This window comes from Vitis vinifera, chromosome 10, assembly GCF_030704535.1.
Source record: "Vitis vinifera cultivar Pinot Noir 40024 chromosome 10, ASM3070453v1".
NCBI classification, from domain to species: Eukaryota; Viridiplantae; Streptophyta; class Magnoliopsida; order Vitales; family Vitaceae; genus Vitis; species Vitis vinifera.
In genome coordinates, this window is record NC_081814.1 from 2,630,746 (window position 1) to 2,653,173 (window position 22,428).

General features: G+C 29.3%; 2 protein-coding genes and 1 pseudogene across 2 annotated transcripts; all 3 read right to left on the bottom strand.

Moving 5' to 3' along the window:
- Positions 1-3,380: 3,380 nt before the first annotated feature.
- Positions 3,381-4,252, bottom strand: LOC100248345 (histone H2A-like; annotated as a pseudogene).
- A 3,234-nt stretch (positions 4,253-7,486) lies between these two features.
- On the bottom strand, positions 7,487-9,134 carry LOC104878498 (protein PYRICULARIA ORYZAE RESISTANCE 21). The gene is made up of 3 exons (XM_059740228.1): positions 9,058-9,134; positions 8,412-8,496; positions 7,487-8,248 (listed from the first exon to the last, which is right to left on the bottom strand). Exons 1-3 carry the CDS (start codon positions 9,064-9,066, stop codon positions 7,869-7,871), a joined length of 474 nt encoding a protein of 157 aa, XP_059596211.1. The 5' UTR covers positions 9,067-9,134; the 3' UTR covers positions 7,487-7,868.
- Positions 9,135-17,201: 8,067 nt separating this feature from the next.
- On the bottom strand, positions 17,202-18,194 carry LOC100260893 (uncharacterized). The gene is made up of 2 exons (XM_059740229.1): positions 17,956-18,194; positions 17,202-17,852 (listed from the first exon to the last, which is right to left on the bottom strand). The coding sequence occupies exons 1-2, from the start codon at positions 18,029-18,031 to the stop codon at positions 17,416-17,418; spliced, it is 513 nt and encodes a 170-aa protein (XP_059596212.1). The 5' UTR covers positions 18,032-18,194; the 3' UTR covers positions 17,202-17,415.
- Between the last annotated feature and the right edge of the window lie 4,234 nt (positions 18,195-22,428).

The window sequence follows — 22,428 nt, forward strand, 5'->3', positions numbered from 1 at the left end:
ATCTGCTGTTTTTATTGTTAAGTCTAGGTTTTTAATTGGTATTTTACAGGTTGTCTTATTTTTATTCCAATGTTTTTGTGGGTCTTCTCCTATAATTCCTATTTTTTCTGCTTCTAATATAAGGTTTTTTAATCTATTTGCATTTCTTAATTGTTCTGAGTAGTCATTAATTATGCTATCCTTTTGTGCCTCCACTTTGCTAATTTGATGAGATGTTACATTATGATTTTTATTTAATACATTTTCCATGTTTGTAGAAACAATTGTTGTGGTTTTAGGATGAAAACTAACTTGGTTATTTTGTATTGTTATCCCTCCTTGTAAAGAATGTACAAAATTTAAACCTAAAATAAAAGGATATAAACTTATAATAGGTACAAGATAAGTTTGGGGTGATACTAAGGTTATGTTATTAATTATGATTGGTACGTTTGAAATATATTTGGTTAGTATTAGTTTTTGTTGATTGTATTGGATTAACTCTACTAGTTGAATTAATGTCTGCTGATCTTCTTGAGGTACTAAGGTTTCAAATAAAAGGTTTTTACTGGCTCCAGTATCTAACATTGCGTCTACCTTTAATTCTATGGTTTTAATTGTTGTTGGAAAAATAATAGATTTAACTTTATTTGCCATATTTACTTGTTCTATTGTTTGTATGATTATTTTTTCAGGATTCATTGGTTCTTTTACAAGACTTTTTGGTTCTTCTATGTCCTTAGGTTTTGAACTACTATCTTCTTCTTCTTTTGAAAATTTTCCTTTGATTATTATTTGTAAATCTTTCCATATATTATAAGATTTTATTTTACTTTCTAAAGGTTGTACAAGGTTTTCTAAATTTAAAGGGGTTTTCTTAGCTTGATTTTCCTCTTTTTCAATAATCATATAAATTTCTTCTTTTTCATTTTCACTATCTTCTACACTATATACACTTGAATTTTCACTTTCAAAGTCTAATTCACTGATAAGTTCTTCTTCTTCACTATCTAGCTGATAATCATTTATTAGGTTTATTTTTACTTGGGTTTTTCTATTTCGTTCATTTAATGGTTTTTTAAGTTCAGGACATTCAGGTCTTATATGGCCTTCCTGACCACACAAATAACATTTACACTGTCTTTTTCTCTCTGAGGTTCTTTTTCTTTTTATCCAAAACTTTCCAGGTTTTTTATACCTTGTCTGATATGGTCGTTTTTTATAAAAGGTTATTGACTTTCTTCTTAAAAATTTATTATATCTCTTAGGTTTTCTAAACTTATATTCTTTGCATCCTATATCTAGATTTTCTCCTATATGTAATTTTCTACAAAGTTGTTGATTTATGTCTTGTTTCTTTATCTGACTTCTTTCTCCTATGCTTACACATTCTCTTTCTAACCAATTTTTTACAAATTCTATTATAGCACCTATATAAGGAGAGTTTTTATACTCGGAGGTTGTAAATTCATTCCATAGTCTAAGTCCTACGGGTCCTTGTATTTTTAATATATATTTATTTAAATATTCAGGGGTTCTGTCTACTCTAGCAAGGATTGCATATTTCCTAAATTTTTGTTCATATTCTCTTATATATGAAAGGTTACATAATTTCAATTGTTCTAACTTATGAAGGTATATTGCAGGTTCCTTTACATCTTCTTGTGTTGTTCCTAAAAAATAAAGTTTTATTAGATTTATAAATACAGATATGCTAAAATTATTTCTGACTTCTTGAAAATAACTGTTGTTTTCTTGTTCCATGTTTCTAAAAAATTGTAGTACAATTCCTCTAAGGGTGCTTTTACAAAATTCATAAATTTCTTGTTGGTTTTCAAAGGATACTACCACACCTGCTGAATTTAAAGATTGCTCCCAATTTTCTATGGTTTTTCTAAGATCTTGCGCACTATCTATATCTAATATTGTTCCATATTCGTATACTGGTTGCAAAGAATTATATACTGGTTGCAAAGAACTAGAAGGTTCTGTTTTAGTTTTCCATTGAGGTCCTTTTGGCTTGCTATACGGCTTATTATATTTTACTACTTCACTTTTTACATTTACAGATTCTTTTTCTTCATTTATTGTATTTATTGATTTGTTTGAGATTATTTCTATGTTTTCGTTAACTTTTGGTTAAATAATAAATTGATTTATCATTTCTATATCTATAAGTTTTTTTATTAAATTGGTTTTATAGAGTTGTTCTATTATTTGGTCATCTGTATAGTTGTTACACATTATATTAACAAAGTTTTCTTGATCCACTTGTTCGTCTAGTAATGTTGGATTACCAAATTCCTCTAACATTATATTTACTAACTCTGAGTTTTTGTATAGGTTTTCTACTGTCTCAATGTTTAGTAAAATATCTTCTTGTATAACATTTACATTTTCTATCTCACTATCTGACTCTACCTCTACATTTACAGTTTTATAATTTCCAAAGGTTATACTTGCACTTCCATCTTGGTTTTCATATAAGCTACTGAATGTTGGATATTTTATTATTGGTTTATTTATTTGAGGTAATTCCCACTCTCGTCTTAGTAAATAGTCGATATTTACAGGTTTTGCTTCTATCATATTTACTGTCTTACTTCCAAAGGTTTTTACTATATCATCGAATTCCATCATACATTTTAAACTTAAAGCATTAGTAGTTTTTCCTATAAATCCTATAGCTATGCTAAGGTTTTTACTTCCTAATTTCATATCATAACCTTTAGTGTTTACAGTTATTTTTATTTTTTCTGTGAATTCCTTAAGATCTATACAAAATTGAGGTATACAACCAATAACTACGTAATTTTGGTTCAATGATATATAAATTGATATTTTAAATTGATATGTTAAAAATAAATAAATAAATAAGTAGGATAATAATAATAACGAAAATAATAATGATTAAATAAATAAACGAGAAAATTAGAATTTTGAATAATTATTTAAAGATAGAAATTTTTTAAATTAAATTTGAAAATAATTAAAGTCTAGGAAGTGAAAGTTTTGAAAATTAAACTTAAAAATGGGAGTTTTGAAAAATTAAATTGGAAAAAAATCGAAGTTTTAAAAATTAATTGAAATTTGAAATTTTAAAAATTAGTTTTAAAAAACGGAGTTTTGAAAATTAAATTTGAAAGAAATCGGAGTTTTAAAAATTAAATTTGAAAATTAAAAATTTGGGAAAATTAAACTTTGATTTCAAAATATGAAGAATTAAAGAGGATGAAATGTGGTAGTGGGTAGGTTTTGTTGGTGGAAATCCTTATGGAATGATTCGAATCAAAGCAAGTGGAGGAGTAAGGCTCCTAAATCAGGCGGTAGAAAATTGAGTATAGGGAAAAATGGTTTTTCATATCATGGCTGGCTTTTATGGATAAAAAAAATATGAGTAATGATGGAAACCGGAAATGGAGACTTCTAATAGCACCCTCATTAAATGTTGTTCCCATGACAAACTGAAGTTAGCATTGGTGGCATTTTATGAGAGAGATAAGAAGAAGACAAGTCTTTCTCTGACACAATTGATAAACTAAGCCTTTCTGGGAGACTTAGTGGCCTTGGATGGCGACTTGGGTTCCTTTGCTGCCTTGTCAGTCTTCTTTGGCAGAAGAACAGGGTTGATATTCGGCAAGAATCCACCATGAGCAATAGTGACTCCAGATAGAAGCTTCCCAAGTTCTTCATCATTTCTCACAACCAACAAAACATGCCTCGGGATTATTCTGTGCTTCTAGTTATCCTATGTTGCATTTCCAGCCAACTCCAAAACCTCAGAAGCTTGGTACTCTAGCACGGCAGCGAGGTAGTTTGAGGCACCGGTTCCAACGCGCTGAGAATAATGGCCTTTCTTAAGGTATCTGCCAATACGACCGACCGGGAATTGAAGACTGGCCTTGACTGGGTAGGATAGGGGTTTCTTCTTGGGACCACTGCCCTTCCTTCCTCCGACACCCTTCTTCACCTTTTAAGCAGCCTCCACTTCCCGGATACAGTCGGCGGAAAATCAAATTCCCGAGAAAAAAAAATAAAAAAAACACTTATTCAAGACTAGTGATTCAATCATCTCCTGTTGAAGAGTGAGCCATTTCAAATCAAAACATGAGAGAAAAACAGTGCAACATCATATCCATTCCAAACAAATCAAACAGTGATCAGAATCCACCAAAAAGCCTGAAAAATAGAGTGATGAAGAGAATAAATAAGGAATTTGCCTGGAAACGGTACCTGAAAGTGCTCCTCCAAGCTCTGTTTTTGCTTTCTCCATAATCTTTTTCCCTTTCCCACTTATTTTTGTTCTCCCAGCTCTCACCCTCACCTGCTAAAAAAAACTTTTCCCCTCTCCCACTCCTCTCTTCCCGTTTTTTATGTTTCTCTCCCCAGGCAATCCCTCTTTTGCTCTGGAACTCAAAATCCCTATATCACTTCCTCTGGCTTTTCTCTTTCCGTCCCATCTAGCCACCAAAACAGCTCACCCATACCCTGTTTTCCTTTCCCTTCTAGTCCCATCTTGTCGCCCAAAAAACAACTCATTTTCAGGGTGGTCAGAAAAAAAGAATTCCTATCCGAGGGTCTACAATATGATTTCTAAAATTCATTTTTAAAAAAATTCACACTCTGTAAACTTTTGAATAGACTATTTCTAAATATTCCTATTCCTTTTTTCTAAAATTTATTTTTTAAGAGACTATTTCTATAAAAATAAAAATTAAAAAATTAAAAAGATAAATTATCTCTTGAATAGACAATTTTCTCAACAAAAAAAAAATTATTTGAAAAATATCATCTCTTCAAGAAAAAAAAAATCCAATTTTCTATTCCCTATAAACTTTTTAATTAATGATATATTTTTAATAATATAAGCATATATATATATATATATATATATATATATATATATATATATATATATATATAATTAATTTTATTTACTAAATTTAATATATAAAAAATTATAATTATTGAGATATTTATCAACAATAATATTTATAAAAATATAAATTATGTTTAATATTTAGATATTATTTTTTTATTATTTCTTTGTTGATGGTTTATATGAAGAAAGTTATTGGTTTTTTATATTTATGATAATAATTGATTTTTAATCATGGTTGATACTTTATTAATAGATGGGATATTTATTGGTTTTTTAGTATTTACATAAACAATATTATTAGTTTTCTTATAATCATAACTTAGATTCTTTATTATTAAAAGTATTTGATAATTAAGGATTGACTTGATATTTATATTTATGATATTGTGTATTTAAATTTTAAGGCTTTTATTTGAATATATAGTTTTTGAAAAAAATGATTTCTTAATTTTTATTTTTATTTATTTTTATTTAATTGAAACCTATAATATTAAAAATTGAAACGGCCTTTCTTGAGGTATCTGCCGATACAACTGACCAGGAATTAAAGGCCAACCTTGACAGGGCAGGATAGGGGTGTCTTCTTGGGACCACCGCCCTTCCTTCCTCCGGCACCCTTCTTCACCTTTTCAACGGCCTCCACTTCCCGGGTACAATCGGCAGAAAATCAAATTCCCGAGAGAAAAGAAAAAAAAAAAAAAAAAAACAGGAAGCACCGTCCAAAACGAGCAATTCGATATATAGAGATGAAGATAGAAATATAGATGCAGATAAATGAACAACCCAGAACAGAGTATAACTAACATCAAAAAAAAAAAATGAAATGGCTCATTAAATAGAAACCCATTCCATGCTGAAATCAATGGATTCCAAGACCAGTGATTCAATCATCTCCTGCTGAAGAGTGACCCATTTCAGATCAAAACATGAAATAAAAACAGTGCAACATCATATCCATTCCAAACAAATCAAACAGTGATTAGAATCCACCAAAAAGCCTGAAAAATAGAGTGATGAAGAGAATAAGTAAGGAATTTGTCTGGAAACGGTACCTGAAAGTGTTCCTCCAAGCTCTGTTTTCACTTTCTTCAGAATTTTTTCCCTTTCCCGCCTTTTTTTGTTCTCCCAACTCTCACCCTCACTTGCTAATAAAAAACTCTTCCCCTCTCCCACTCCTCTCTTCCCTTTTTTCTGTTTCTTTCCCCAAACAATCCCCCTTTTGCTCCGGAACTCAAAATCCCTATATCACTTCCTCTGATTTTTCTTTGTCTATCCGATCTGGCCGCCCAAAAAACAGCTCATTTTCTGGGTGGTCAGAAAAAAATAAAAAAGGAATTCCTATCTGATATGGTCCACAATATGATTTCTAAAATTCATTTTTAAAAAATTCACACACTATAAACTTTTGAATAGACGATTTCTAAAAATTCCTATCATTTTTTCTAAAATTCATTCTTGAGACGATTTCTTTAAAATCAATAAATAAATTATCTCTTGAATATATTATTTTCTCAAAAAAAAAATATTTGGGAGATATCATCTCTTTAAGAAAAAAAAATCCAATTTTCTATTCCCTATCAACTTTTTCATTAATGATATATTTTTAATATTATTATTATATATAAAAAAATTATAATCGTTAAGATATTTATCAACAATATTATTTATAAAAATATAAATTATGTTTAATATTTAGATATTGAATTTTTTAATTATTTCTTTATTGATGTTTCATATGAACAAGATTATTGATTTTTTACATTTATGATAATAATTGATTTTTGATCATGGTTGATACTTTATTAATAGATGAGATATGTATTGGTTTTTTAGTATTTACATAAACAATATTATTAGTTTTCTTATAATTATAACTTAGATTCTTTAATATTAAAAACATTTGATAATTAAGGATTGACTTGGTGTTTATATTTATGATATTGTGTATTTAAATTTTAAGGCTTTTATTTGAATATATAGTTTTTGAAAAAATGATTTCTTAATTTTTATTTTTATTTTTTTTATTTAATTGAAACCTATAATATTAAAAATTGAAAACAAATAAAAAAATTTATATGACAAAATGTTTCCTTAAATTTCTCTTAATAAAAAATAGTTAATCATTTTTTAAATTATATTTAATTTTCTTAGAATTACATCCAATCAGCATAAAGGATGTCACCGTCCCAGTTTGAGAGATCACATGGCCATGAAATAGACCGGCGTGACCTATATATGCAGCCACATAATTAGTACTCACCCACAAGGAGATTAATCCACAGAGAATATACAGAGCCCCTTCAGCTGACAGTGGCCCCCTTAATGTATATCTCTGGTTGCTTTCAATCGACTTCCTTCCTCTAACTTATTCGTTTTTCTTTGCCTGCAGGTACATTTCATATATTTAACTTTAAGAAACTTCATTCCCTTCTTCCAGGTTGGGATGGGACCATGTATTGATGATGCTATGGATGCATCCCTCTCCCTCATTTCTTTACGTACAATCATCAAGATAGTGGTCAAATTTGGTCCCCTCGTTACTTTCTTTACCTCAGATTTGAATACGCGATTTCTTTACACACAATCATCAAGAAAATACTTGTTTGTGTACGTAGTGCATGCAGATACATGAGACATTGACTTGCAGAATTGTATAGAACCTGAAAGATCATAAAGTTCACAAATGGTTGCAGAATTCTCCAGTACCACTGTACCAGAGTTCCATACCAGTACCTTGTGGGGTATTCTGAGGATTGAAACATTCAGGACGTCTTCAAAAGGGCCCTTACAAAAGGTGCTTTCGATAATCTTTTTATTCTCCTTTTGAAGTGAATTATAAGCATCTAAGGATGAAATCAACATCTATTAGTCCACAAATATTATTGGCCTATACAACCTTTATGTTGTGGACGAGAAAATAACCGAAAAGAACTGATCACCGACTCAACACCCAACTGAGAAGAGGAACTAAAGAAACCAGACAACGACAATCACGACGGAGTATGATTCACATGATGGTGCATGTGGGATTTTCTTCAATAAGGAATTCACAGCGGCAATCATAGCTTCTGTCACAGCGACACCCACTTGGATAGATGAATGCTATATACACTAGCGGTGGCGGTGGCGGTGGCGGTGTCGGTGTCGGTGGCGGTGGCGGTGTCTGTGGCGGTGGCGGTGTCGGTGGCGGTGGCGGTGTCGGTGGCGGTGGCGGTGTCGGTGGCGGTGGTGGTGGCGGTGGCGGTGGCGGTGGCGGTATAACCTCGATACGAATGATGATATCGCGACCTTTGCACATAAGCTCCTTTCTGATCTTCTCAGGGTTGCAGCATACTACTTTGATTATCACGGTGTCATCCTTCTCATTGAAAGTCTGGTCTCGTATTTCTCTTGTTCATAAAATTCAACATCAAAATCAAAACAAACAACTCACTTCTTCATCCCTTCAACATTGCCCATAATCTCAAAATTCAACTATACCAAACACACGCATATATATATATATATATATATATATATATATATATATATATATATGTAAGACTCACACCAGGAAATTTACAGAGCAGTTTCTTGATCTTCTTGTAGCAGCGTTTACACCCTAGATTAACAACCTTCAGCTTCATTTTCGTAACCTGCGATATTATCAATCAAAAAATTAGAAATCATTGCAAGAATTATCCAATAATGTCAGAACGTGGTGGGAGAAAACAGCAGATGAAAAGAAGAAGAAAACAAAAACCTCATTTCAGGTTCCAAAATAAGTTTGATATTAAAATATACTATTTTGACAACAAACAGTTTTCAAAATTTATATATAAAAGTTATTTTTAAAAAATATTTAAAAATATTTTCAAAACTATTAAAAAATATTTTCAAAAACTATTTTTGAACCGATTATGAAACGCAATAACGAGGGAATAGTATCAAAAATTAGTATTAGGGAAGAGAGATGAAAGCGGCTATGGGGCTCAATCTCTCCGTTACTGTCACAAACCAGTTTAACTTTTATCACATATTCACATTATAAACTATTTCAATCGAACCCAATTAAATTCGAGTCATCTGACGAGTAATAAATAACAGAAGGCCAAACCCTACACGGCGGATATATATAAACTAGCGAGAAAATATGAAATTCAAAAGAAAAAATCAAATGCGTGTGAAGGGAGTGAAGAGATTAGAGGAACAGAAACCTCTGCCATGCTGTGAGAGATGGGATCCGAACTCAGAATTGAGTCGAAGGAAGAAAAAGATTGGTTTATTAAGTGGCTGGGCTGAGGCCTGAGGTGAGCCCCTTTAAATAGACCAAACTTTTTTAGTCAACAGAAGTCAGCCCAATGAAATGTGGAAACGTGGCATGAGTGAGCTCAAGTGCGTATCATCATCAAGTTTATCGTTGTGTCGGATCGCCTACAATTGTTGACCCTACCTCGTTTTGTCTGCATCAGCTGGTTTGATCAATCCCTCCCACCTTCCTTGTCAGGCTGAAATCAATATTAAAATGGGAGAATTATCTTTTGGTAGATGGCCGAAATTAAAAAGAAAAAAAAAGGAAAATTTTCATATAACTCATCAAATTCTGTTAAAGAATATAAAATAATAACGAAAAAAATATATCATTTAAAAATACATATAAAATATTTTATAAAATTAAATTAAATAATTTTTTTTAATAATTTTTTTTAAAAAATATTAAATTAAATAAAAATAGTTTTTAAAAATATTAAATTAAATATTTTTTAAAAAAAATATTAAATTAAATTAAAGTATTTAAAAAAATATTAAATTAAATTTTTTTAAAAATATTAAATTAAATAAATTTATTTTAAAAAATATTAAATTAAATAAAAGTATTTTAAAAAATATTAAATTACATAAAAATATTTTTTTAAAATATTAAATTAAATCAAAAATATTAAATTAAATAAAAATATTTTTCAAAAATATTAATTTTTTTTTTTCAAAATCAATAAAGGGTATTTTTGAAAATACTGAAGGATAATATCTTTCAACTCAATTTCCATATTTTTATTGTGTTTTAGGCTCAATTTAAAGAATTATATGGACCTTTTATTAATTTAAGGAGTCATCTATTCCCAAAATATAATTCTTCCTATAAAAATATCGCTTGTCAGAATCATAAGGTAAGAGCTGATGATTTTAAAAAATAATTTCTAAATTATCACTTCTTTCACTTTTTCTACTTTTCATTATGGATTATTGCACGGGTCCCCACAATAAATTATAAGTGAAAAATAGTATTTCAAAAGACCAATTTAAAATTTAAATAGACCAAACTTTTTTAGTCAACAGAAGTCAACCCAATGAAATGTGGAAATGTGGCATGAGTGAGCTCAAGTTCGTATCACCATCAAGTTTGTCGTTGCGTCGGATGGCCCACAATTGTTGACCCTACCTCGTTTTGTCTGAGCTGGTTTGATCAATCCCTCCCACCTTCCTTGTCAGGCTGAAATCAATATTAAAATATCGCTTGTCAGGCTCATGAGGTACAAAAGTCGGTGATTTTAAAAAATAATTTCTAAATTATCACGTGTTTCACTTTTTCTATTTTTTGCTGTGAATTATTGCACGGATCCCCACAATAAATTATAAGTGAAAAATAGTATTTTCAAAAGACCATTTTAAAAATTTTTTGTGAGAAATCAATCTCTTTAAGAGACTATTTTCATAAAAAAAAAAAAAATTAAATAAAGAAATGAGAAATCTTCTTTTCAATGGACGATTTCAAAAAAATAAAAAAAAAAAAAAAATAAAATAATAAATTTAAAAAAAAAAAAAAAAAAAACTTAAGTGGGAAATCACCATTTAAAAAGACGATTTTCACACGAAAAATTACATGAGCTTTAAGTCCATTATTCTACCTGTTGCAACTTCTTTGGTTGTTGTAGTGTCTTGCTTATGAGTGGGTGGTAGGAGAAGGAGGACAATTGTATCATATGCCAAATGACATTTCTTTCTACCAAGCTTCTTCTATGGAATTGGATCCATCCATTTGTTCTACATTTTGCTATTGTAATTGTTGCTTTTGTTGCTCTTTATATTGAAAAAGATTCTCGATAAATCAAAAGGGCATGCAAAACATGAAAACCCAAATGACTTTTTTATTTTTGTGTGGTGAAAATCGTCTCCCTAAGAGCTAATTTCCAATTGCTTAAATTTTTATTTTTTAGAGACGATTTCTAATTACTTTTTATTATTATTATTTTTAGGAAATCGTCTCTTCAAGAGATGATTTTAAAAAATATATATTATTTCCTATCGTAGATTTGGAATTTGGAATTATTTTTCTCACTTCTGTAATTTAAGAATTATTTTTAAAAATTACCGTACTCTTATCTAAAAATGCTTATATTAAGGGGATTCAAACCCCAAAGAAAATGTATGCTCTTCAACTCACCTTACTATTGGGCAAGTTTGTCCATTGTTATATATAAAGCAATACACATATATATTCAAAATCATCATATTAAAAAAATATTTTAGAGAGCAAATTATTTATAATTAAATGCAAAAATTTATTTTAATTGATTATCAAAAATATAGAAATTATTATGATAATTTTCTTCATAGTGGTTTTAATATCATTAATAGATTAATTAAATATTAAAAAATATACATATATCACAATTTATTTTATATCATTTAATTCAATTGAATTAAATGAATCATAATTTTAATATTAATATGTATTTTAAAATTAGACATATTATAATCAAATATAATAATATTATTATGAAATAATATTTTATGTAATTTAATAATAAATGTATAATTATAAAATTCATATTTTTATCGATGCATACGATATTATTATCAAATATGATAAATCATATTATGCACATATCAATTTTTTTAATAAAAAAACTTTAAAATATCTATTATACTTCTAATTACATTTTTTTGAAGATTTTTTTCTTATATTTTTATAAATTTTGATCAATTTTAAGTCTACCAATATTTTTTTCCAAAATATCCGTCGATATATCTATAAAATTAAAGTACCGATATATCCATAATTACTAATATTTTTATCATTGGGTGCAATTAGTGATTAAAATATTGTGATCGCCAACATCACAAACACCATTAGGGCAAGTTTGCTCTTTGTTAAGTAACATGCATCAAACATATATATATATATATCAAAAGTTGGGATATAAACAAAATATTTAAAAATATATTTTAAAGAATAAATTAATTATAATTATTTTATAATTAAATAAAAAAAATTATTTAATTGATTAGAAAAAATATAAAAATGATCATGATAATATTCTTCATGATGTTTTTAATATATTAATTAAATATTAAAAATTATACATTTATCATCATTTATTTTATATTGTATCATAATTTTAATATTAAATATATTTTAAAATTAAATATATTATAATCAAATATCACAATATTATCATGTACACTTATCAAATTTATATTTTTTATTGAGGCGTACAATATATATATATATATATCAAAAGTTGGGATATAAACAAAAAATATATTTTAAAGAATAAATAAATTATAATTATTTTATAATTAAATAAAAAAAATATTTAATTGATTAGAAAAAATATAAAAATGATCGTGATAATATTCTTCATTGTGTTTTTAATATATTAATTAAATATTAAAAATTATATATTTATCATCATTTATTTTATATTGTATCATAATTTTAATATTAAATATATTTTAAAATTAAATAATTATAATCAAATATCACAATATTATCATGTACACTTATCAAATTTATATTTTTTATTGAGGCGTACAATGTTATATATATATATATATATATATATATATATATATATATATATATATATATTAATTTCTTTAATAAAATAATTTTAAAATATTTATTATATTTTTAATTTCATTTCTAAGAGTTTTATTTTATATTTTATAAGTTTTGATCGATTTTAAGTTTATAGATATTTTGTATTAAAATATTTGTCAATATATTTTTGATATATTCGTAAAATCGAAATAGCAATACGATATTTATCATTGAGTGTAATTATGATCATTCGCTCGGGATGTGAATAGTACACGTGTCCCAAATACACTATATGTAATCATCTTTCTTGTGCAAATGACTTGGGATGACTAAACTTGGAGATGAAGACGAACCCATGATGAAGACAAACACATGTAGGCAATCCAACCTTAGTATCCATGTTGGAATAGTGCTTGATGGCGGCAATCGAGCTCTACATTTGAGTGAAGTGTAGGATGGTGAGGCCATCGAGAATTGGAGATGGAGTGATGCCGAGGTCGAGGTGAAGGGTGTTGTTAATTGGTACGAGGATTAAGCAGCTTTTGGCCATAGGATCAATGATGGCGGTTGCTCTTTAATCCAACTTTAAAAATAAATAATTAAAGTCAATGTGGAGACGAAAATGATCTTTTATTGAATTTCAATACTTGAAAATATATTATTAAATTATATACAAGATCAAAATGATAATAAAAAGAAAATGTATTCCTTTATTTTTTTAATATAATAATTTTAAAAATGTTTAAAATTTTATTTATAAGCCCATATATATTTTACTTGAATGTAATTACCATATAAAAGACATAAAAAAAAATTGTTATTGAATAATGACAATTTAAATTTATTTTTGAAATTTTGATTTCCCACACAAGTGCATAAGTAATAGGACTTTTATTAAAATATTTTTTTAGTGTTTGAAAAGCATGGAAAAATATATCAATATATATATATATATTCTCTTATCATCATATATTATCATTTTAAAAATAAATAATAAAAAAAACCCCTAGTTTAATACATGTGTATTATTAATTAATTATTCTATCATTTATAAAACTTTCATCCAAAATTTGTATAGTTTTTAGTGAATGTGAAACATCTTTTATTTTTACAAAAAAAAAAAATCATTAATATCAATATTTCCTTGATGTTTTCCTAAAAATCAAACCCCAATGGCTTGGACCCACCTAATGTTCTCAAGCTTGACCAGGCTGGACTAGGTTTCCAAGGCACATTAAATCTTAATTATTCATAAACAAACATTAGAAAAGAGGAATGAAGATTAAGAAGGTATTTGAAAAAATTTAATACTTATTATTTAATTAATTAAGTTGACTTTAAATTAAATTATACTTCATTTAATAACTTAAAACTTATTATCTAATTTCTACTTTTAAGATTGTTTGATAAAATTAACTTAAAATATATTTTAAATTATCAAAATAATATATTTATTCTCATAAATTATAATAAGCAAAAAAAAAAAGGTTGAGTAATAGTAAAGGTGATAGAGTAACAAATGAGATTATGGAAGGAACTAGAATAAATATGAGTAAAAAGATAAAATAAAGATATATACTTAAAAATATGTTAATCATTTTATTTAATATTTAAAATTATTTTTGATTAATTTTAAGTTATATATTAAATTATTTTATCCAACATCTTTAATTTATTTAATGACTTAAATAAAGTTATTAAGTTATTTTAAGTAACTTGTTTTATCAAGCACCCATTAAATGAATAAGAGAAAGGTGAAGAAGATAAAAGGGTGTCATTGTATCAGTTTAATTGAGAGATCACATGACCATGAAACAGTCTGCAGTGTCGACCTATGCAGCTGACTTCCTTAATACTCAACCCACAAGTAGATTAATCTACACAGCGAGCCTCTTCTGCTGACCTCCTTAATTTATTTCTCCGGTTGCTTTCGATCAACTTCCTTCCTCTACTTTTTTGGGTTTTCTTTGCCTGCAGGTACATATCATATATTTAACTTCAAGCAGCTTAATTCATTCATCAAATGCACTTCTTCCTGGTTGGGACGTCCATATATTAGTTAAGATGCTATGGATGCATTCTCCCCTCATTTCTTTACGTATAATCAACAAGATAATGGTCTAGCTTGGTCCCCCTCATTACGTTCTCTACCTAAGATTCGAATCTTGGAGATAAGAAAATATAAATGCCGCGAGTTGGTCACTGATAGAGTGCTACTTTAAATGGAATCATCCAAAGCCGTTGGGTGAGTCCATGACCTCTGAAGTCTTTTTCTAGTAGTTTATTTTCTTTTTTATAGTGACAGCTACTTAATTAATGCATGTCAATTTAGTAATTTACAACCAAAGCTTCCTCAAAAGAATATACAGTAACAACTGTACTAGGATTTTCATTGGCCATTGGAAATCTACGTGTGGTAGCTGAAGCTTAGGCTCATTCGATTTGAAGATTGAGGGAGTAGTGTTGGATCAACAGCTATAGGAATTATTCTGGATCAACCCGACTTATACTTGCTGAGGAATGTGGCTAGAACTAGAAGCTTCGTTGTAATGTTTCTCCGTCGTCGATATATGTATTACTGCATGGTTCTCATGATCAACCTGCAGATACAACAAAAAGAATTCTAGAGGTAATTAACTTCATCCGGAAGTCAAGATGAGAGAATTTAATTTCGTGATTTTGACCCTAATGACACTATGTAATGCCACTACCAAACTTCAAATGAAAGAAGGTGTAATCAATGTTTGGATGTGGACTGCAGATAAAAATTTTGAGGATTGAACCATTTAGGGTGTCTTCAAGCTATAAACACAGAAAATTAGATGCTTATGTTGGAATTTTATGTGTGGACTTACATAATTAATTTGATAATATCATAAATCAGTGTTAATTTATGTTTTTGCATTGGACCTTGAAGAGGTTCAATATGCACAACTGTAAATCTACTAAAGCGCCAATTGTGAAGGGTGATAAATTTTCAAAGGCTCAGTGTCCTCAAAATGATGATGAAAGAGAGGAAATGAAGACCATTCCTTATTCATCTGTGGTGGGCAGCCTTATGTATGCTCAAGTATGTACACGCCCTGATATTGCTTTTATTGTGGGCATGTTGGGAAGGTACTTGAGCAATCTTGGGAGTCAACATTGGAAAGCAGCTAAGAAGGTCCTTAGGTATTTGCACGGAACTAAGGACTTAATGTTGACATATCAGCGCACCAGCTTACTTGATGTAGTTGGGTTTTGTGATGCTGATTTTGCTGGCTGCATAGATGATAAGAAATCCACTACGGGCTATATTTTTATGATGGCAGGAGGAGCTGTATCTTGGAAAAGTGTCAAGCAGACACTTACAGCATCCTCAACTATGGAGGCAGAGTATGTGGCATGTTATGAGGCTTGTTGTCATGCTATGTGGATGCGGAATTTTGTTTCAGATTTAGGAGTTGTTGACTCCATTTCTAGACCGCTGAAATTATTTTGTGATAATTCTGCAGCTGTTGCTTTCTCTAAGAACACTAGGAGTATTTCTCGCTCCAAACATATTGATGTAAAGTTCTATTTTGTTAAGGAGAAAGTGGCAGAGTCTCTTATTGATATTGAACACATGTCCACAAAAAGTATGTTGGCGGATCCATTAACAAAAGGCTTACCCATAATTGCGTTTCAAGAACATGTATCTCAAATGGGGTTGTTGGAAGCCTAGGTTGTATTAAGTTAGTGGGAGCCATTTTTTGGTATTGTAATACTATGTTATTGTTGAAAGGATTGCTATTATTGTACATTTCCCTATGAATCAAGCAATGAAGCATATATGATTGCTTTTGATTATTTATTTCTGATGAGATTCTATGGGACATTGATTTATGATTATGTATATGTTGTGATGTTTGATTATGTAGTCCAAGTGGGAGAATTGTTGGAATTTTATGTGTGGACTTACATAATTAATTTGATAATATCATAAATCAGTGTTAATTTATGTTTTTGCATTGTGGTCCATAATGGGACTGGACACAAATTGTTGCTTGATTTTTTATGGGCTCACCCTAATTCACTTGACTGGCCCATTAAGTTAAGTCGTCCAACTAAAGTGTGTAATGTGCAATATATATAGAGGTGTGTGTGCTTTTGGAGGAGTACTACTCTCTCTTTTGTTCTCTTTGAAGAACACTCCCGGCCACACACGCACACACCCCACTTTGGACTGAATTTTGGGGATTAAAGGGAAGAGCTCATTGATCGTTCATCCTCGGAGCATCACGCACCCGGAAAGCAGATTATTGGACATCAAAGGTAGTAGAAATGGCTTCCCAAAGCACGAACCAAGGTAACGGATTGAATTTTGCTGTTAAATGCATGCTTAATTTGTCAACATGTGATCCTATGCAATTTAAATTCTCATCAGCTTATTCACTTAAAAAGAGAATAAAAACATTATCGAAAGCACCTTTGGTAAGGGCCCTTTTGAAGAATTGACTTGTCGAAGGCAACTTGAGAAAGTAAAAGAAAGTGAGATCCAACAGTATGGAAAGGAAATAGTCATAGAAAGACTTAATTTCTTACTTGATGAATGTGGTCAGAACAATCAATCATCTAAGGATGATGAAATCGACATCTATTAATCAACTGGCCTATACAACCTTAATGTCGTGGAAGAGAAAAGAACCGGCCCGAAAGCACTGACTCAACACCCAACTGAGAGAAGGAATTAAGGAACCAGACAAGGACAATCACATTAATGGAGTATGATTCACAGGATGGTGCATGTGGGATTTTCTTCATTAAAGATTTCACAGCGGCAACCACCACAGCTTCTGTTACAGCGACACCCAGAAGTCCAGCCACCAAAGGATGGCACTAGCCTCACATATCCATCATGGGATGGTGGTTGGCACGGAATCCCACAGCCATGGTGGCATGGGCCACCACCACGCCCCTCAGAGCATGGCTTACAGCACACCCCAGTTGGATAGAACGGTGGGCACCCTCGTACTGGAGTTGGTGGCTTTTCCTCGGCCCCTTTTGGCTTGTCTGCTGGAGGTTTAGGTTTTTTCTCGAGTACCTCGATCTTCTTGATGGTTTCGCCACCTTCACTGAGAAGCTGCTTTTTGATATTCTCAGGGGAGCTGGATACCACTTTGATCATCACAGCGTTTTCCTTCTCAAAGAAAGTCCAGTCTAGTATTTCTCTTGTTCATAAAAGTCAACGCCAAATTCAAAACCAACAACTCAGTTCTTCATCCTTTCAACATTGCCCGCAACCTCAAAATTATATTTACAAGACTCTCACCAGGAATTTTATTGAGCAGTTTCTTGATCTTCTTGTGACAGCGTTTACACCCTAGATCAACGTCCTTCAGCACCATTATCGTAGCCTGCAATATTATCAATCAAAAAACTAGAAATCATTACAAGAATTAATTATCCAATGTCAGTAGCGCAGAGAAAATCGCAGATAAAAGAACAAGAAAACAAAAAAATCAAATGGGTGTGAAGGGATCGGAGAGATTAGAGGCACAGAGACCTCCGCCATAAGTGGGAACTGGTCAGCTTAGGCTGAGGTGACCCCCCATTAAATAGACCAAACTTTTTGATTGAGAAGTCAAGTCAGGCCAATCAAATTTGGACACGTTGTATCAGTGGCTGAAGTTTTTAAATAAAAAATTCAAATTTTTACAAAGAATTTTTTAAAAATAATTCAAAATATTAAATAAATATATGAATTTTGAATTTTATAAAACGGGATTTTTATTTTATTATTTTTTAAAAATAGTTTGTGAAAGCAAAGGCTCCCTATTTCATTTCATTGAGAAGTTTGTGGTTGTGTTGGATGGCCCACAATGGCTGACTACCATTTTGACTGCATGTGCTGGCTCTGATCGACCCATCCACCATCCTTCTTAGCTTGCATTGAAAAAAAAAAAAAAAAAGAAAAGTTTTATGTTGAGGAGGTGTATGCGCCCCTGACATAGGAACCGTACACGTGTCCATAAATTAAATTTCAAATATCATATGATATCAAAAAATGTCTATAGATATCGAAATTTATCCTAATTTTATTTTTATATTAATTTTTAGCTCAATTTTATCAATTAATTTTAATTGATTTTTTTGGTCCATTCACATTTTAATTCTTAATTCTTATTATTTTGTATATTATTTTATTTATTTCATTATTATTATTATTATATTATATATTTTTATTTATTTTTTTCTCACTCCTCTCTTTCTTCCTACCTTCCATTTCTCTTCTTCCTACCCTCACCTCTCCCCCGTACTACACCCATACCCTCACGCGCAAAGACCATTCCCTCTCTTTTCTTTCTTCGCATTTCCCTTTTTCTTTTTTCTTTTCTTTTTTTCTTCTCTTTTTTGATGTGGCCGGCCCTGTTTCCCCATTCTTCATCTTTTTCTTACCCCAACACCACTGCCCAGTGAATACAACCACACTCCATTTCTCTTCTTCCTACCCACTCTCCTCTCTTCCCTTTTTTCCCTCCATTTTCTCCCTCTCTTCGGGTCTTCCTCCAGGACTCCTATACTAGCAGCTGGACCACCTCACCCACACCTCCATTCTTCTTCCTTTTTTTTTTTTCCTTCCCTCCACACGGCCACTCACCAGAACACCCAAATGAACCCCCATTTTTTCTTTTTTCTTCTATTCATTTCCTTTCATTCTTCTTCCTGCCCCCAACTCCCACACATAAGTGGTCAACTCTCCCGTCTCCTTTTTTTTTTCTCTCTTTTTTTTCTTCCCCCAACTCCCACACACGTTGCCCCCAGATTTTTTCCTTCTCCATTTTTTTCTCCATATTCTTCCCTCCCCCGCAGCACACACTCCACAACTCCACCCAATCTTCCTTCATTTTATTATTATTATTTTCTCTCTCTTCATTTTCTTTCTTCACACCACTTCCCATCTTCAACAATCTTTGTCACCACTGCCAACGGCGTGATGCCGACGCTATTTCCGAGCTGTTCCATCCTCCATTTTCTTATTATCTTCAATTTTTAAATTTTATTTATTTATTATTATTATTTCCTTCCATCCCCCATTTTCTTATTATCTTCGATTTTTTAATTTTATTAATTATTATTATTATTATATGAAATTTGGGTAATTTATTATTGGTGAATTAATTTAGAATTTGTTAATTTGAGCTAAATTAGTTATAATTTATATGATTGTGTTCATTTGAATATGACATAATATTATAGTATATTTTGGATATGAGTTTACATATTAAATTGGGTTGATTTTGGTTGTGGATATAAGTTTGCATATTAAATTGGGTTTGGATTATGAGTTATTAACTTTAGGCCTAATGTGATTTATTTTAATTTATCATATTTTGGGTTTGATTAATTGAGCTTATATTTTAGTTATTAATTTGAAAATTTTATATTAGGATATGACTTGTGAGATATTTTTATTGGGTTATATTTGTTAATTTGGACCCATTTTTAATTGGTAAAATTTGTTGGATTAATTTGAAATTTGAATTTGGGTTTGAATATCTTTTGCGAATTTTATACATTTCTAGATATTTACATTTGAGTTATTTTTGTTTTTACATGAGCTCATTTTGCAATTTTGTTGGCTAAGTACGAATTTATGACGCATGGAACATGGAATTTCATGGAAGAAAGTGAGTCAAAAAGTTATAGAAATACATTGAGCTTCTTATAAGCTTATTTGGGTAAGTATTTTATTTCTCACTTTTATTTGGTTTTATTTCTATTAGTTCTTGTAAATATCGAACAAATAAAAAATTTTGTTTAAATAAGAGGAATAATTCAGTAAATATGTTTTAATAAAATAATAATTTTAAAATATTCTTTTTAATGAAATAAAGTTTTTTTATTAATAAAAATTCAGAAAAATGCATTTAGAAAAATCCAAAAGAATTGTTTTTAATAAAATTGTCCAAAAAATGTTTTTTTATAAATAAATTCTTTTTCCTTAATTAAAATAGGATTAAAAGTAATTTTTAGAAATAAGAGATTGAAATTTTTTTCTTTTTAATTAAAAATTCTCTTGCAAATAAAGTTATTTAAAAAAAATTTGTATAAATCATTTTTTTTAAATGAAAATGAATCAAAATACTTTTGTAAATAAAATTGTAAAAATTCATTATTTTCTAGTAAAAGCAAGTAAAAATAATTTTTGTACCCAAATTGAAATTTCGTAATAAATTATTTTGATACAATAAGTGTAAATACTTTTTTTGAAAATTAAATCAAATCACTTGAAGAAAATATTTTTTAAATAAATAAATTTAAATCACTCATTCAAATTTATTTTTAATAAAATCCTTTGAAATTTCTTGAAAACTAATTGTTTTAATATTTTTTTATTTAGTTCAATAAATCATTTTGCATAATTCTCTTATTATTTATTTTGTGTATTCTTATAATTAGATTTTATCATTATTTTTGTGTATATTGATTTTCACCATGATTTGTACATACTTATTTGTATAATTGTTTTTCTTAGTATTCATAATTAATTAATTAATTAATTGTCATAATTCTCTTAATTCGATTAGTAAAGGTCGTACATATACGAGCTTAGAGGGGTGCTATGGGTCACCACCGTACCTTACCAATAGGTAACCTGACCCCCGGACTCGACTTTGGTATTTCACAGACCTGTTTTTCATTCAGGAGTCACACTTAGGGTTTTTCTTTCTTATTTTGTTTTTCCTTTAAAAATAAAACAAAAATAAGTGGCGACTTCAAATCTTTAAAAAAAAAATCAAAATTTTCACAAATAAATAAAAAACAAATCGTTCCATCGAGTAGGAATGCATCGTGGAAAATGTAGGGTCTACAATGCCATAATATGAATTCCATGATTAAGATTTATGTTTGTTTTTTAAAACCTTTCTTAAGTTAAAAAAAAACATTTTTTTAGTAGTTTTTAAAAAACAAGGCTTTTGAATAAGTTATTTTTAAAAAAATATATATTTTTTTATTTTATAGAAATATTGTAAATTTTATTTATATAATATTAATTAAATTTAATTCAAGTCCTATTAAAATAAAAATAGTTTTGTAATTATAAATAAATTAAAAAATAAATAATTTTTTAGTAAAACATGAATTATTATATTATTATAATATGCATTTTTATATAAAAATATGGATATTAACCCCTTCAAAAAGCATAATTATTTTTTTAAAGTGAATAATAATAATAATTTAAAATAATATTTTATTTAAAATAAATTATTATTTTTTTTTTTTTGAGATACAAATAAGTCAAGTTTTTTTTATCACATGCACATATTTAATAGTGAAATAGTGATATAGTATTTTGAAATATTTTAACTTAATTTATAACTAATTGGATAAGTCTTTTAAGTTTCAAATTATTTTTGAAAATTATTAAACTTATTAAGAAATTCAATAGAAATTGTCATATAATTTGAAGCTCATTTCTTTAGTGGAAAATTTTACTATTGTAGACTCCTATTTTTGGGGGCTATTTTTATCTCCATTTTTTTTGGCCAGGTGGAGGAGTTTATGAAGAGGACGTGCCCTTTTTGGAGAGGCTACTAAAAATGTGGCAGCTCGTCTATTAGTGGAGGTGGTTTTCTGAAAAAGGAATCAGCAGGTGATAGGTGGAAAGGCTCTTACAGGTCATTTCCGTTTGAGAAAAGAGCTTTAGAGAGAGAGATGATAAAGGAGTTTTGGGGGGAGGGGAAAGAGGGGATGTTAAGGTTTTGGAGAGATTTTGCTGAGAAAGATGAGAGATGAA

What these genes read in the sequence shown, in the direction of transcription:
- LOC104878498 (XM_059740228.1), bottom strand. An exon ending in ACTGCTCTGTAAATTTCCTG is followed by an intron (nt 8,249 to 8,411) that starts GTGTGAGTCTTA and finishes TATGAACAAGAG; the next exon opens with AAATACGAGACCAGACTTTC.
- LOC100260893 (XM_059740229.1), bottom strand. Translation starts at nt 18,031, where the DNA reads ATGGTGCTGAAGGACGTTGATCTAGGGTGTAAACGCTGTCACAAGAAG. An exon ending in ACTGCTCAATAAAATTCCTG is followed by an intron (nt 17,853 to 17,955) that starts GTGAGAGTCTTG and finishes TATGAACAAGAG; the next exon opens with AAATACTAGACTGGACTTTC.